Source organism: Melopsittacus undulatus, chromosome 8 (genome assembly GCF_012275295.1).
Source record: "Melopsittacus undulatus isolate bMelUnd1 chromosome 8, bMelUnd1.mat.Z, whole genome shotgun sequence".
Lineage (NCBI taxonomy): Eukaryota > Metazoa > Chordata > Aves > Psittaciformes > Psittaculidae > Melopsittacus > Melopsittacus undulatus.
In genome coordinates, this window is record NC_047534.1 from 11,123,717 (window position 1) to 11,138,751 (window position 15,035).

The window sequence follows — 15,035 nt, forward strand, 5'->3', positions numbered from 1 at the left end:
GCACGCAGCGACCTCTCCCGCTGCTGGGGCTCCATGCCAGTAATGACTCTAGTCGTGAAACTGTAAGATTGTAAAGGTTTTCGCTTATCGCTGAAGCTCCACAAAGTGAGAGAGGATATTTCAGTTAGAAGGGACCCACGCTGACCCCCTGAGGGCTGACCAAAAGTTAATTATTTTCCTTTACTGAGAAGGGCAAAACAGAGTTTCCAGCAGTTTCATTCAAATAGTTTTTTCACATCTGATTTGTTTTTTCATAGGCAGTGCAGAACCACAACTACCACATCTTCCCCGGTAAGGACAAGGGCCTCAGAGGTCTTTGTTGTAGTCATCAATGTGCAGAAAAGACTTTTCTTCCTTGCTTTTTTACCCACCAGAAGGAGCTGAGGGAATCACAGCACAGGAAGAGAGCTCAGTTAAAAGGACTAGAGGGCATGTTTTGCTGTACTGCCAACGGCAGCAAGCTCTGCTGCCCCTCCTAAACGCATCTGCACCCCCCTAAACCTCACTCGGAGCAGCAAGCCCACCCGTGGCCAGCTTTCCAGCCAGCTGTGATCAAAAGCACCAGATCTCACCCCAAAGTTTCATGAATCGCTGAGGCATGTAAAGAGGGCATTCCCCACCCTAGAGATGAGGGATGACTGAAGCCATAAAGGGGTTTTCTTCCCTCCCTAGAGCAGGCCCAACATGTTGACCTGTCTAATCAATGTTAGAAAGATAAAGTGGCAGAATTTATACTTCTTAGATTGTTTCCTTTAATAGGAAGTGCTGCTTTACTCTACCTTGTGCTTCTGAAACAAACATTTGTGTTCCAAAAATATACAGTGTACACATACTCTGTAGCTATAGATACAAACATTTACAAAGGAATGAGCAGGCTGGAGTGGACGAGCTTGGGAAAAATCTCACATCTTTCTTGCTGGCCCTCCTAGAGCAAGATTAGATGGGCTCAGTGTGCCATCAACCGATCAGGGCTACGGAGAAACACATGATTGAGAAATGTACCCTTGGTGAGTCCATGAAACAATGGGAATCAAGAAAACTTCCACACACTGCAGAGGTTTGAAGGTTTTGTTGCCTCTTTCCACCCTCTCCTTTCGTCCCTATGATCTGCCTTAGCATCTGCAGCCTGCATCCAAACCGACCACAGCCGACCCGTCTGCATCTTCTCTACATCCGAAGGGCTGAGCCCTCACACAGGCACTGCTCAGCTTTACACCAAAGAGGAAAATGTGGTTCCCGAGACATTTTGGTTTCATCTGCAAAGCTTCCTCAAACTAAGGGAAACTGGGTACACTCTACAGTTCTAGCGGATTGGTCGGTATGGGAATGTCATTCCTGGTATAAACGTTTGCACGGGATGAGCTGGGAGCGCTGGGTGAGCCGGGAGCGCAGGGTGTGCGGCATGTGCGGGGTACCCCAGGGGAGGAGTATGGATGTGAGGATAAAATCCTGGTGGCAGAGCGCCATGGGTCGGTTGCTGTACTGGACCCGAGATCACCAGCTGGAGCAGGCTGTGAAGAGGAATTCAGACAGACATGAGGATTATTCAGAGAAGGCTTTTGTCACAGCCCTGCAACCCCACAAGGGACTGACTCTATAGGCAATTCATAACCAACACACAGCAATGCTGAGGCAAGAGGACAGTGACTCAATTATACTCTACAGCTTCCAGAAAGACTTTTTTCCCCTCTTTCCCTTCTTCTTAATAAAATTTGGCTCCTCTTTGCAAAGAGGCAAGAAGTACAGTGTGGTTAAGCTTAGGGTCAGATAAAACAAGCAGAGAGTTGGGGATGGGCTAACTCTGGGGCAGGTTCCACACTGTAATTTCATTTTCCCTTTCTGTGCATTTATTCTAACACAGTCTGAACAAGATCATCCACATGGCAGGAGTCACTGAAGTGTCCTTCAGTCAAGAGTCCAGCTTGCAAGGGAAGAAGTAGCAAGCACTGCCTGTCACCTTTATCCTTGCGCTAACCTGTGTGTGAATAAAGGCTGACTTTCAGAAAGTAAACACAAATTTGTAGGCAAGATTTTGCCTCACCAGCCCCCAAGTATGAGCCCTGGAATATGCATCAAAACTGACATGGCTGTAGAAAGGCCTCTTACTTGTTATGTGGTAGCCTGGAGCACACAGTTCTCAAGTCATCTGAAAGAGGACACAAGACATCACGGTAAGGGTAAAGCAGAAATTAGAGCGATTTTCCTCCCGCTCTCCTTTCTAGGAAAATCAGATTACCAAAAAAGCTCCAGTCATCAACAGACCCAGAATCCCAACTCTCAGACCAAAAACCTCCATAGGAAAGAAAATGTTCTCCATCTCACCAGTCAGCTTTCCATACCAGACACTTAACTGTATGTAATTAAGACAGAGGAAATAGAAAATATGACTCTGCCACTGACCATGGCATTTATGATGAGGTCAAAGCAAGGCAAAATTTACCCAATACCTGTTCTGCATTGGTTTGGGGTGTTTTAAAGCAGTGCTAGCATAAAGAATGGGTTGGGGTTATTTTCCCTGTCTAACAAGTAGAAATTGCACTTTTACCATCACCAAACTTCTGCTAAAGCAGAATAGCTAGAACCAGGGTAATTAACAACATACCCTGCTGATAAGAGTCCTTTCAGGAACAGCCTGAGAACAAACTGTCCCTTTGTAGATAAACTTCCAAAACACTGAAATAACTGTTATTTCAGCAGCTACTTATCCTAAATTACCTTCCACTTCCACAGTAAGAGCAAGGGTTCAGAATGTACCATGTCAACAGCTAAGAAAAAACCACAGCTGAAATAAGCCATTAACTTAAAAAAAATAATGCACTTTTCTGCTTGTTTTTATTATACCCTACTTTGTATGTAAAACATTAGAAAGCAGAACACTGAGATCTTACCAGCAGTGCTGGTTCAACCACAGCAAAAATGTCAGGTACCTGCTTAGACAGAGGCCACTCTGCATCTGGGGTCTGCACTAACTGTGTGGCTGTTGGGAAGCTTTAAGCCCTCTGGTCACACTAAAAATTACCCGTTTTCAAGAGAATGTATCAAGAAAAGACTCTGCTTGACTCTGTGCTGTGTCTGCAGGTCTTTCAGAAAGAGCTGGTTTTAGAGACAGGGCAGAAAGACAAAAGGCACATAAACAGGCTTCTTTACTAAGTTTAACTGAAATCATGCACACTGTAATGGGGTCTCATTACAGGAGAGCTGAAGGCCCAGAAGTTCCAGATGAAGAGTTTTGGTTTGCTTTTCAAACATCTTGTCTAGCATACCCACCTCATGGGTTTATCTGCTTCACAGACTCTCCTCCAGTAGCAAACTCAGAGAAGTCAAATTGAAGCACAATTAATCAGTGCTTTTTAAACAGTTACAAGCCATTCTGAGGGAGTCAAAATTGTCCCTGTGCCAACTCTAACCCGCCTGTGCATACTGCAAGGTCAAAGACAAGTTCTTCAGTTCTGCAAAGCAACACACCAGCCACTTCCAACAATGATCTCTCCTTTCTTGCTCTCCATCCAGTTATTTTTCCTCAACTATTTCCTGCACTAGTGCTTTCTAAGAGCAGCAAATTAATACTTCTGCTGTGAACACATTGATCTTTAATTCCCCCACCCCAAAATTCCCTCTTACAACTTCTGAACACTGGAGGAAAAGAATCCCATTCCAGGGTCTCTGCCAGCCCCACTGACAGCTTACCTCTAGTGCACAGGAGCGCTCCTGATGCCATGGCCACTTGCAAAGCCTGAGCCAGTCTGTCTAGAGCCAGTTCAATCTCTTTGGATGCATTGAGAGGATTGAGTTCATCAGATAGTCTGTTAATTTCCTCAACGAGTGGAACCACATGGTCAAAGGGTACTAGGCCCAGGCGCCCATAAAGGTTCTTCTCCGTTAAATGCCCCTGAAGCATCATGAGAACCTGTAGGACACTTAGATGCAGTTTTGAATACAGCTGGTGGCAATCTCTGTCTTCTCCTGAAGTCGAGTCCTTGGCAATTTTGCTGGGAGGATGTCCATTAGAAAGAGAGGCTTTCTTCTTCCTTTTATAAGCCAAGGGGGCCTTCACACACCAGCGGATCAGTCCAGTCAGTGGGGTGAGCTCTAAAAACCCTATTGGCAGGTTGGCTGCAATAGGAGTGTTTAGAAAGGTGATGAGGATCAAACGGGGGTCTTCAAAGATCCAGGACACAATCAACTCCAGCAGATCCGAAGGAGGGATGAGGTCATCTGAAGATAGGAAAGTTATTGGGTAAGATGGGCCTTGCACTGGAGCACAGGACAGCAATCTTTATTTAATCTCTCTCACACACACCCTTCCTGCACTGTCACAATTACAATTTCACAACCTCCCAAACTTTGCTGTTTTTTTTCAAGACGCCAAAGGTAAGATGATTGTTTACCCCAGGGAAGACATTACAACTTCCCTGTCAACTTCACCTTCTCTACCTATTCTAAAGACACCACCAAATGCCAACATTTATCCTCTTTCCCATCAAAGGTGCTTCTGACATTTTCTTCCCTACCATCTATCATCTGCCCAATTTTTCTTTAAACTCAGTCTCCATTCATGCCTTGCCACAGGAAGGACAATGGACAATGGAACAGGAAAAACTTGTTGGCACTTCTTTCTCTTCATGCCGTTCAATTGATTTCCTTTTAGATTCATCTAAGCAAGCACGTCTGGTGGAAAAACTTAATATGACAACACAGTCACATGTCAGGTAAAGGATTATAGGATTATGTAAAGCTTCAAGAAGTGAAAGGTGGTCATGAGCTGCAGCATGCCTAGAGACAAGAGAAACGCTGACTTCACAGCAGTTGCACATCATCCTGCCAAGGGGCGGGCTACTGGACTGTGCAACATACTTTGTTGCTTGTTGCATGCAGTCTCAACAAAGAGCTCAGCACAGAACTATCTAGTCAGTTTTTTTGTGCCTGAAATGACTTAGAGGAGAAATCATCAGGACTACAGAATTACTCATGTGCTCCAGATACAGAATTGGTATTTTTCAGTATTCAGCTTTTCTGAGACCTCAGTTTCACAGATACTGCTGTCTGTGTCATGCACTCCTGTCCTCAGGACATGGTAGAGACTGCACACTTACAGCTCACTCTTTGAAGGGCGAGCTTCCTTTTCTTATGTCACCAGTGACACCTCTAATAAAGTAAGGAGTAAAAAAAACCCCAGCAATCACTTCCTATAACTCTTGTAATTTCCCTTCTGGCACATTCTTTAATAAGTTGTTTAAACTTGTGATTGCACTAAACAGACGTAAAATACTAAGGAAGAAGATGCTATGAGCTCTACCAAATACTTAAAAGAAAAAAGTCTAAGCCTGCACCTCTCTCACTACCACCAAGCTGCTTATCTGGAGAAGACCATGCAAAACATTTCCTTTATCAATAACAAATATATTTCCTTTTCTGCATTACATGTGGTGTTGGTATTTAGTGTACCGTTGTTCTCTAGTCTACCGTGAACTCTCTGTCTCTTGAGCTGTCTCTCTGAATAAATGAATCTTATTTTAGACACCTACACATTTCCAGGGTCTGAGCAACAACAGAGACATGTCATATCACTACCTGGTCACACATACAGTTAAAGGGCACATTGGAGTACACTGTTGACTGCATTTCTCATCAGTGCTCAACAGAAACCCAGCTTCAGTTTATAGACATTCAGAATTTGTGTTTCTCCCCTTTTCTGAAGGATCCAGACTGACAGACAGCCCTGAGTCTATCTGCTGAGTAGGTGACATGGAATAGGGAGGTCCAGCTGCCCAGCCAAGGCAGGTCAGCTTTCACTCATAGAGCTGCTCCATCAATAAGTTTCCCATGTCCTTTGAACCTCTGTGGCAGGCACTGCACTTTGTGTCAGGCATTACATGGCTGCTTCCCTAACGAAGACTTTACCTTCAGTAGATAAAAAATCACCAACTGGTTATTTTTATCCCCACCCCAGTGAGAGATGAGGCAAGAGCCACACCCCTGAGCTGCTTCTGGCAATCATTACATGGTCACAACCACCTTTAGAATTTCAGCAGTTAATTCTCTTGCAACAGTTAACCTGAGTTGCACTATACTGCTCCTCTTACTTCCAAAGACACAGCTTGGAAACACTTACCTGAAGAGAGGTCGTAGAGAGCTGTGACAGATGTAATGAACTGGCAGCAGAAGCGAGGACTAGCACTGAATATCTGCTTCAGTGTCTGGATGGACCCTGGCACCAAGTTGCAGTAGTCATCGACCAAGGCTCTGGCCAGCCTCACGCAGTACACCGCAGGGGTTCGCTGCAGCAGTGTAGCACATGAGGAAAAGCAGGTTAAAACCAGCCACAGAAACTCCTACAGAGCCAGCTTCAAAGTTTGTGTTGCCTATATACTGTGCCTGCCCCCACTGCCCAGCCTCTCTGCTGCTTCAACACCTGTGTTTCTGCATATAAAATATTCACTCAGAAATAAAATTAGCTTCACAGTACTAAATAGGTGCTATTTCATGTTTACAGTGTCTGTAGTTTAAAATGAAAACCTTTTACATCAGTATTTTTACTTAGATTGAGATTTTCCTTACTACTTCAGCAACAGTTCTGTAGTTCAACTAGTTCAGTCATCTCTCAGTTGTGCTTGACATTTTTAACGTGAAAAAAATTCTGTGCAATCCTCGTGTCACTTAAGAGTTGGGATCTGCAAAAAGCTTCACCTTCTTCTGCTATCCAGATTACATCCCCTCTTCCCACCCCCTCAGCTCTCCAGGTGGGAAAAGAGGGACCACACAGAAACAGTATTGTTTTACCTTCTCTCACCCTTCCCTCCTAGCACAGCCTTTCTGCTCTTCCCCTTCTGTAAAACAGGTGACTTCTGCTTTTCTCACTAAGGCAGCTGGAGTAAATATGCTGCTTCCTGAGGTCTACAGTGGTGAATCTCAATGGGCAAAGAGACAACAGAGAGCCCTAACATACTGTGTTCATGGAAGCCAGACATGGGTATTTTGTGCCCAAATCTCAAGCCAGACACAGGTATTTTGTGCCTCTTCTGTCATGCACAACCCTGCACATCAGGCACAGCTTACTTCCAAACTGTAGATTTGGCTTCTTTGTGCAACGTGACCATGAACTACCATGGTTTTGTTCCCTGTGTTGGCTGAGCCCTCCACTGACCCCTTTCAACAGGCAGGGCTTGAGGGGGAGGAAATCAATAAAACCTTTACTGACAGTAAAAATAACACCAAATTTTATTCTGCCAATGCACACAGAAGTGGTTTAGCAGAAGTTCTCCCTTAAGCTGGAACAGAGGAATGGACACAAGCACAGACACAGGGAGAACACAGCTGCAGCAGCCAGCTGTTATATCAGCTTAAGCTGCCATAGGAGCAGCAGCTGACTGCAACCAGCTGCCACCAACCATTGCCCCAGTCCACCCATTGTGGCATTTCCCCATTTCCCCTTCCCCAGGATTGCCCGGCCTGCACAGGAGCTGTACCTGCAGCCAGAAGGCAGCACACTCCAGAACAGGAACCCTGCACACAGCCACTGCCATGGAAACCAGCTTTCCTAGCAAAGCCATCCTGCTGTCATCTGCTTTGTTTCCTTGAGGGCTGAAGAGAGATGAGAAAATGATCTGCCGGACTGAATCCTTGGTTTGCTCTTGGAAATAATTGCACATGATCTCAAGGAGCTGAAGTTCCTGAAGTGAATTCAGTCTCTGAAAGAAGACAAAAGCAAAACTGCAAAATACAGTGGGGCTCTTGAAGAACCAAGAGATGAAAAGGCAGGAAGAGTTAGAGCTTCCTGAAGTGTTAGACTCAACATTTATGCACAGCACACATGCTCAAACTTCCTGAACCACCACTGCATTTACCTTGTTATAGTGAAAAGCTCTAGTCTGAATACCTGGATAACCAAGACTGGCTCCTGCTGCACCTGCAAGTGCTGCCCTGAACTAAGATACGAGACCAAGAGCAATACTGGGGTAAAAACTATTTCCTTTCTCTACAAATAACAGCACTAAGGGTGCTGCTGAGCAGCTGGGGGTTGGGGGGGGGGGGGGGGGGGGGGGGGGCAGGGAGGGTGTCACAGTTGGGCCCAGCAGCCCACCATGCCCGAGCCCATGCACCCCATCATTCAGCAGCAGCTGTGGTTTCTGGTCACTGCTGTCTGGGAGGACACTGCTCCATCCCACAGCAGTCACCTAAAACCTCTCTCAGGGCCCAGCTGCAACGCTGTGAGCCTGCAGGTAGCTCCTAAGGGCCTCGAGGTGCCCCGTACCTCCCCTCCCTGGGGCCCTATCTGGTATCCCAGAGTCCTGCCCGGTCCACTGTGGCCCTGCCAGCCTCTCCCCTCCTGGCCAAAACCCCTCCGTCACCAGCACCCCAGGGACCCTCATGGGGCCTCGATCCTCAGCAGCAGCCGCCCCCCTAGGGACCTCATCCTGCCCCCATAAGGCCTCAAGCTGCAGCAGCAGCGTCCCCAAGGCTCCCGAGCAATCGGGGCCTCGGCCTCCACACCCGCTCCCCGGGGCTGCGTCCGGGTGCCGCTGCCTGGCCCCACGCCGTCAGCCCCAGGGCCTGCCCGGCTTCCCGCGGGGCTCGGCCCCTACCGGCCCCTGACCCTGTCCGGACGCTCAGGCCTCGCTCGCCCTCCCGTGCCGCGGCCGGGGCCCACCTTGGGGGGCGCGCCGCGCTCCTTGGGGACCTGGAAGAGGAACTCCTCCAGGAGCTCGGAGGGGCCCTTGTCGACCAGAGGCAGCGGGGCGCTCTGCAGCTGGCTGCTGAAGTAGATGTCCAGGTGGTACAGCACCTCCTTGGCGGCGCTCAGCGCGTCCCGCCGCAGCAACGAGTGCCGAATGTCGCTCATGGCTCACACCGGACCCGACCGGGCCCCTACGGACCCCTATGGACCCCCTCTGCCGTCCTCCAGCGCGGCGCGGCCTCCCAGCAGCGGAGGCACAGGGCGGGCTAGCGCTACGGCAGCCCCGCATGGACAAAATGTGACAACGCGCGCTCGCCACCGGCAGCGCCCCCTGGCGGGCTTGCCCTTAGCGGGGGTCTTGGGCCGCGGTGCAGGGGGGGACCAGCCCTGAGGGGTCTCTGAGCCCCGGGTATGGGGGGGGAGGTGCCTGCAGGGCCCTGCCGTCCCCTAGGGATCACCCGGTATGGCCCTCTGGGAACGCGGCAGCTGTGCCCGGAGGCCGGGCATCCGGCCAAGGCCGCTGGGGCAGGGCTGGGTGAGCTGCGGGAGTGTGCGGGGTGCGGGGGAGCACCCCGGGACCGGGCCTGACCCCGGTGGGCTCCTGGGTCAGGCACCGCGGCAGGACCCGCTGTTACCGGGGCTCGCAGCTCCACACCCCAGCACCATGGCCGTGGTGGGATGCACCGGCTGTGCTCAGCGCCAGCATCCCACCAGCTCCCTCAAATCGGCTTGTTGGCAATGCGGGAACGGTTGGTGTTGGTGAAATAAACACTTTTTAAAGTAAATCCTAGCTGGTGATGAGCGAGAGCTGCCCATACCCCATAGTGGAGATCTGCTGATCCCCATGAGCAGTCTCTGGGGTTCACTCACACCTCGCAGATCTCCTGTCTGTCGTTTCAGGCACGGTCTCAGCCCTACCTGTAGCAGGTGGTGCTGGCACTGGTTTGAACTGATTGACTTTTCACTGAGCAGACCTTTGTTTCCGTGGAAAATGCCATATGTAGCCTGTGGCCTCACGGGCAGGGAAGCACTTGGCACGGGGAGCGGGTCCCTCCCCATAAATGCAGGTGCGGATCTTTCCTCTTGCAGAGACCTTGCACAGCACCAAAGGTACGTCCCGCTTCTCGCCCCCATCGCCTTCTGCAGCTCAGCTTGGTTTTAATGTGACTGCTGGGGCTGAGGTCCGGTGCAGCTCACGAGCATCGCCTGGGATGGATGCAGCCCTCTATAGGTGCCTCTGCCGAGGGGGCTGCTGCATTCCTCAGGACGAGGCAGGGTCTGTGAGGCTTTGGGCACTTTTTGGCACGACCAAATCACAGCATGACTAAATCTTGGCATTACCGAATCACTGTGTTAGCAATGAGAGGGACTGCAGCATTAGAGGTACCGGTGCTTGCAGCCATAGCAAGGGTACAGGTGGGAAAAGGAGAGGATTTAATTAGAGCAGAAGAAAAAGTGAGCCTGGAGGCAGCAAACCCTTCCTCATGTTGGGCTTCAGGTGTGCCGAAGGCTGGGGTGTTTGGTGCAGCTCCCAGCCCTGCAAACTGGGGCTCCCGGCAGGATCAGGCACTCAGGGCACCTGAGCTGGGCTCAGATCCCATTCACTGGTGAAATATTATCCGAGGGAGCTGAGCTCCATGGGAAATACTTCCCAAACACCTTTCCCGGTGGGTGGGAGCTGCTGCACTGCTCGTCAGGGAGTCCTGGAGACTCCAGCCTGGGTGAGGATGGGGCAGGGCAGTGCTGGGGGGGGGGAGCAGAACACCCCAGTGAGGGTGCTCTGGGCAGGGAGGAGGTGGGGAGGTGTGTTGGGCTGGGGGGGATCCCTCCCTTGCTGTGTCCCAGCACATCTTCTGTAGGGTCATTTGGGGCACAGGCTCTGGGGAGGGGTGGGAGGGGGACAAGCGAAGGGACCTTGGTGTCCCTGAATGCTGCCAGGGCACATCCCCGGCCAGGAAGGGCATCCAGGTGAATGAGGAGCTGCTCTGCGTCACCATGAAATGGTGTTTGCTCCTTTGCCAGTGAGTTATCCGCTCTGGCCTCCCTCCAGGAGCGACAGGCAGCATGAGGCCTCATGTGAGGCAGGAGCACGATGGCGGGACAGGGGTGCACCATCCCTGGGTCCCAGTGTTCACTGGAAAACAGATACCTCCCAGTGAAATCAGTATGGCCAGGTGAGAATGCCCTGAACACCCCCATCATCTGTGCCAAATCCCCATCCTAGCCAGGAGGGCTGCCACTCTGCCATCTGCACAAGGGATGGCAGCCTCGAAGCAGGTGCTGTCACTGCTGGTTGCAGCTCTCCTGCTGCACATGGCCACCATGCTGAAGATCAGCGCTTTCAACATCAAGACATTTGGGGACAGCAAGATGTCCAACCAGACCATCGCAGATATCATTGTCTCTGTGAGTGCTGGGGGTAGAGGAGCAGTCCTGGCTGCTCTCTGGTCTCTGTGATGCAGCCAGCTTGGGACAGTTGGACACCAACTTTCTACAAGCATCCATCCATCCACCCACCCTCCCACTCACCCTTCCATCCCTCTATCCATCCAAGCCCCCATTACCCACTCATTTGTTCTTCCTCCATCACTATCTCCAACCTTGGGCTATCTCCACTCTTGCCAGACCCCATCCAAGGATGGATGATGCTTGATGCTGCTCAGATCCTCACTCAGAGCAGTCTGCAAGTAAGAAGCTGCTGGGGTGGGAGGTTGTAGATAGATGTGTGTTAGAGGGCACTGTGTCACCCCGGGTTCCACCAAGCCAGAGGATGCTGACAGAGGAGCTGCCTCCCTGGCCCTGGGGTCCCACCTGCCCTCCTGTTGCCAGCCTGGGAGCCTTCACAGCCTAGCCCAGGCACCCATGGGTGCCCTAGGAGAAGCTCCCAGCCAGGGGTGAGCAGCTGTGATTTGTCCCCGCAGATCCTGTCAGAATATGACATCACCCTGGTGCAGGAGGTCCGGGATGCTGACCTGAGTGCTGTGAAGAAACTCATTGACCAGCTCAACAGGTGCCCCAGATAGCACAGGGCAAGGGGTCCCTCCAAAGGGGATGCTGGGGCAGACCCCGGCTGGAGCCTTGCCATGCCAGGGCACCTCTGGCTCAGCCAGAGAGAGCCCAGTGGGTCCTGAGAGGCACAAGGAGCCTCCTCTCACTCTCTCTGCACCTTACTCCCAGCATGTCCCTGCACCCATACAGCTTTTTGGATAGCATCCCCCTGGGCCGGACCAGCTATAAGGAGCAGTACGTCTTCATCTACAGGTAAGGGATGCTCCTGGATTCAGCATCCCCTGTGTCACTTGCTGTTCTCCCTGGTGGCCCCCAAAGGGTGGTGGGTACATCTGGGGGCCCTGGCTGCAGCAGGAGTGGTGCTGGGGGCTGCTCTGCTCTCCCCCTCAGGTCGGACATGGTCTCAGTGCTGGAAAGCTACTACTATAATGACAGCTGCGTCTCCTGTGGGACCTATGCCTTCAGCAGGGACCCCTTCATTGTGAAGTTCTCCTCGCCCACCACGCGTGAGTAGAGCCGGTGCTGGGGCTGCCTTGACCTGGCACAGGGTCCCCTCTGCACAGGGCTGATGCCAGGGAGGGGCACTGCACCCTGGAGCACAGCTCAGAGGCTCCACCAGGGTCCTTCACTGCAGCAGGGCCTTCTCCCACCCATGGGTGCCCAGGTGCCTGGGTACCTGCCTAGCATGACCAGCACTGCCTGCTGTTTCCCACCATGCGCCATTTCCCATCACTGTCATCTCCCTCCATGTGTTCTCTCCAGTTGTGTGCCATCTCACTTCTCCAGCTGTTTCCCATCTTGTCCCACATCCCATGACCTGCTACCTCCTGTCTTGTGCTATATCCCACCATCTGCTTCCTCCACCTGGGTGTCATCTCCCATTATGCACCGTTCCCCATTGCTTGCCATACCCCATCACCTGCCATCCCCATCGCATGCTATCTCCCATCATGTCCCATCTCCCACCTTGTGCCATATCTTACCCCGTGCCATCACCTCCACCTCCCAAGAACCTCCCAAGGATGCACACACTCCCCCATCTCTCTTCCACCTCCATCTTCTTCCCAAACCCACAGTATCTTGGAAAAACTGATGGGAAAAAAGCAGCAAACCCCAAACCATGTGCAGAGGGATACAACTCCTCACTGGAAATTCCAGCCTGAAGGACAAGCAGACCACAAAAAGCCAATGCACCCTTTCCCTTTGGCAGCTTTTCCCAGCTGGTAGCTGGGGCTTGGCCCGGGGTAGCTCCTGGGGTTCCCCCTCCCTTCCCGGGTGCTGCACCCGAGCTGGGAGCTGACAGCCACCTGTCCAGCAGAGGTGGAGGAGTTTGTGATGGTGCCTCTGCACGCCGAGCCCAGCAGTGCAGCAGAAGAGATCAATGCGCTCTACGACGTCTACACTGATGTTGTCAACAAGTGGGCAACCAATGTAAGTGGTGGTGGGGAGCTCAGCTCCAGCCTGGGGTACAGCCACCACACATGGACGTGTCCCATGGGACACCCCTCATGACCATCGGAACAGGTACCACCTCAGCAATGTCCAGGCAAGGAGCTGCTGGGTGGCTCCACTACCATGACTGGGGGCTTGCCCCAATATGCTGGGAGGTTTCTTGCTACCCCTTGATATTTTTGGGAGCACATGGTGCCCCCTAAGGTCCATGGGCAGGGACAGAGCTTGCTGCCCCACAGAACATCTTCCTCCTGGGTGACTTCAACGCTGACTGCTCCTACGTGACCAGTGCTCAGTGGCCGTCCATCCGCCTGCGCTCCCTCGACGCCTGCGAGTGGCTCATCCCTGACAGTGCCGACACCACCGTCAGTGACACCGACTGTGCCTACGACCGGTGGGTGCTGTGGCAGGGGAGGGTGCTGGTGCAGGTGGTGCCCCAGGCACTAACACCCCTGTGATGCCCTGGCAGCATCGTCGCCTGCGGCACCTCGCTGCGCCAGGACATCGAGCCCGGCTCTGCCACCATCAATGACTTCCAGAAGACTTTCCAGCTCCAGAGCAAGGATGTGAGTAAGGGCAGGCACATAATCCTGCTGGCCCTGGGATCCAACCTACCTCACTTCTTGGGGGCATGGGCGGGCTCCCTGTTCCCCAGGGTGCACCCAAGGGTGGCATGACCCCAACCTCTGCACTAATGCAACACCCCCAGCTTGAGCATTTTGGGGTATGCTCTGAATTTTGGGGTTGGAGCATTGGGGTCCCAGCCACCCATGACAGTGGTGAGGGTCTGGACAAGCTCAGCCACCCCTCTGCTTTCCCCCCATACACAGGCTTTGGCTGTCAGTGACCATTTCCCGGTGGAGGTGACCCTGAAATCTCGCTGAGCCCATCCCCATGCTGGCTACCAGGACACCCCAACATGCATCTGCACTCCTTATGGGAGCCCATGCACCGCCAGTGCCAGCCAAGCTGCCTGCTGTCTCCACAAGGATGTCCTCAGGGTCCTGTGGGAGTGGGATACTCTCTGCTTCCATTAAAAAATGAGTCTTCTCCAGCCCCTGCAGCTCTGGAAGGAGTCCTTTCAGCCCCCCAGCAGCCCCCTGTGCCCAAGCCCCCTGTCCCCCTGCCAGGGGCAGCCCCACTGGAGCTGGAACCAGTGTTCCCTAGGTTTGGGGGTCCCCTCCTGCCACTGAGAGAGCCAGACTCACAGGGTGACAAGCTCGGAGCTGCCAGCAGCAAAACCAGACACCAGGAAGTGCTTGAGAGTCTCTGGGCAGGATGTGAGCCCCTTGCTGGGATGCAGGATGCTCTTCCGACAGCTTGCAGAGCCTCATCCCGCTGGAACCTGCCTGGATGTGGGGTGGCTGACAGGGTGCTGACAGTGAAGGTGGGGGGGAAGCAGAAGGCATGAGTCAGTTCCCAGGGGTTTCCCAGGGAGTCGGTGCCTCCTCGGTTGGTTTCGGTGCCAGCACAGCGTTGAGGGACACCAGAGTCATCCCATGACTGGGCATGAGGGTGAGAAACCCAGGATGCGCAGGACAGCCCAGCAAACCCAGGCATGAGCAGCCATCCCCTCCCTGCCTGCCCTGCTGCCGGCACCCCGGCACAGCTGCCCGCTCCCTCGGGGGTGATGCCATGAGCAGGGTGATGCCATGCGCTGGTGTGCGGGATGACAGCTCCACTGGGGCTGCCTTGGGTCACCAATGGGGCTGTCCTGGGTGACCACCACAGCTGCTGCAGTAGATTGCAGCCATCCCCTCTCCCCGAGGCTGGCGGTGCTCAGCCTGCCTGACCAGACACCCCACAATTTCCTCCTCTCCCCTCTAATTACACCGTCTGAATCACTCACATTAAGGCCACCGCTCTTCACCACCTGCTTTCCTGCTGTGCCCCTCGCTGT

At 52.7% G+C, this 15,035-nt stretch overlaps 2 protein-coding genes across 2 annotated transcripts; one reads left to right on the forward strand and one right to left on the reverse strand.

Annotated features, from left to right (window-relative positions):
• Positions 1-743: 743 nt before the first annotated feature.
• INTS15 (integrator complex subunit 15) lies at positions 744-8,947 on the reverse strand. Its single transcript, XM_005152493.4, has 6 exons — positions 8,648-8,947; positions 7,467-7,688; positions 6,113-6,278; positions 3,688-4,215; positions 2,107-2,146; positions 744-1,511 (listed from the first exon to the last, which is right to left on the reverse strand). The coding sequence occupies exons 1-6, from the start codon at positions 8,837-8,839 to the stop codon at positions 1,304-1,306; spliced, it is 1,356 nt and encodes a 451-aa protein (XP_005152550.1). The 5' UTR covers positions 8,840-8,947; the 3' UTR covers positions 744-1,303.
• A 1,986-nt stretch (positions 8,948-10,933) lies between these two features.
• Positions 10,934-14,002, forward strand: LOC115947065 (deoxyribonuclease-1-like). The gene is given in 8 exon segments (XM_031052121.2): positions 10,934-11,080; positions 11,596-11,684; positions 11,852-11,935; positions 12,074-12,189; positions 13,002-13,114; positions 13,375-13,545; positions 13,547-13,701; positions 13,966-14,002. Coding segments are annotated over 8 exon segments (912 nt in total).
• The last annotated feature ends 1,033 nt before the right edge of the window (positions 14,003-15,035 follow it).

Excerpts from the sequence above, each read along its gene's own strand:
- INTS15 (XM_005152493.4), bottom strand. The coding sequence starts at position 8,839 with ATGAGCGACATTCGGCACTCGTTGCTGCGGCGGGACGCGCTGAGCGCC. Across the intron at positions 7,689-8,647 it reads AGCGCGGCGCGCCCCCCAAG|AGACTGAATTCACTTCAGGA; the intron begins GTGGGCCCCGGC and ends GTCTTCTTTCAG. Across the intron at positions 4,216-6,112 it reads TCTCTACGACCTCTCTTCAG|ATGACCTCATCCCTCCTTCG; the intron begins GTAAGTGTTTCC and ends TCCTATCTTCAG.